The sequence below is a fragment of the Charadrius vociferus genome, unplaced genomic scaffold, assembly GCF_000708025.1.
Source record: "Charadrius vociferus isolate BGI_N301 unplaced genomic scaffold, ASM70802v2 scaffold917, whole genome shotgun sequence".
NCBI classification, from domain to species: Eukaryota; Metazoa; Chordata; class Aves; order Charadriiformes; family Charadriidae; genus Charadrius; species Charadrius vociferus.
In genome coordinates, this window is record NW_009649175.1 from 1,341,984 (window position 1) to 1,343,091 (window position 1,108).

The 1,108-nt window shown below is 60.7% G+C and overlaps 1 protein-coding gene across 1 annotated transcript in view; it reads right to left on the reverse strand.

Annotated features, from left to right (window-relative positions):
• The window catches only part of HSPB8 (heat shock 22kDa protein 8), a 4,410-nt gene that overhangs the window by 817 nt on the left and 2,485 nt on the right, over positions 1-1,108 (reverse strand). The window contains exon 2 of the mRNA XM_009888625.1: positions 644-707. Within this exon, the coding sequence (XP_009886927.1) occupies positions 644-707 (64 nt within the window). The remainder of the gene's footprint in view (positions 1-643; positions 708-1,108) is intronic.

A 1,108-nucleotide genomic window follows, 5' to 3' on the forward strand; every position in this document is an offset into this window, starting at 1 on the left:
GGGTCTGCCCCCGCCATGGGCGAAGTGCCGCGGTCAGGGCTCGCCTGCCTCCGGACTCGCCTTTCCTCCCTGCCCTTTGCCGTTGTTGTTGCCAAAGTGAGCCGTCGCGGTGAGTCAACGCGATAGCGATCTAACTGACATCATTCAGACAGAGAGAGAGAGAGAGATTATATATACATATTCACACAAGGGATGTATTTTGGGGCTGACGATGGTGTCAGCCCGTGGTGCCCTGCTGAAGCCCGGGGGATGCGTTGGCACTGCGAGCGCGGCTCCCTGCACCCCTCCTGCTCCCTGCGCCCCGGCCGGCTCCAACCACAGCCCCGGGCCTGGAGGAGACTGACAAAGCACCCAGAAAAAGGCTTCCTCCTCTTTTCCCTCCCTTGGGAATGCACCGTGTGGCCTGAACAAGCCAGGCACGTGCTGGAAAAGGGCAGATTTTAGGGTGAAAACAGGCGCCGGCGTCCCTGCATGGGTGAGCTGGGGCGCGGGGACTGGCAAAGCTCAGCGCTTCGCTGCCGGTGGCATCCCTGCGCCGGCCTGTGACCTGCCCGCGCCGCAGGGTTAGCGACATTTGGATGCGGGTCGAGGGGATGTGGCAGCCCCCCAGCCCCTTGGGCGGGGGGACACCCCAGGTACCTACTGGATTTTCTTGGTGAAGTTCTTGGAGACGATCCCTCCTTCCACCTGCTGCTCCTCGTGTTTGCCTGCAGGGAAGGGACAACACCCCACGTCACCGCCGCACCGGGAGATTATTTTTTCCCCAACAAACAACAACAAGAGCCAAGAGGAAAGTTTTCAGAGGAGTTGTTTCCCTTCGCAAGTGCAAACCCTTCCCCCTGGGGAGGGCTCAGGGAGCATCTCCTGCGTGGGCAAGGAGATGCCGGACACAGCACACCCATATTTCCAGTGAGAGCCTCAGGACTCGCAGGCTGCCGAGAGCTGGGGCTTAAGAAAAAGCCCCTCCCAGATGTAATAAAACATTTAGAGGTGGCAGTGTCCCCCCTTGTCCCAGGCTGGGCTGCCCTCCGCTGTGCTGTCAGGCTGCGGATCCCTGTGCCCACAGCATCTCCGAAGTTAAAACCACATTGGTGGCTGCCCGACCCCC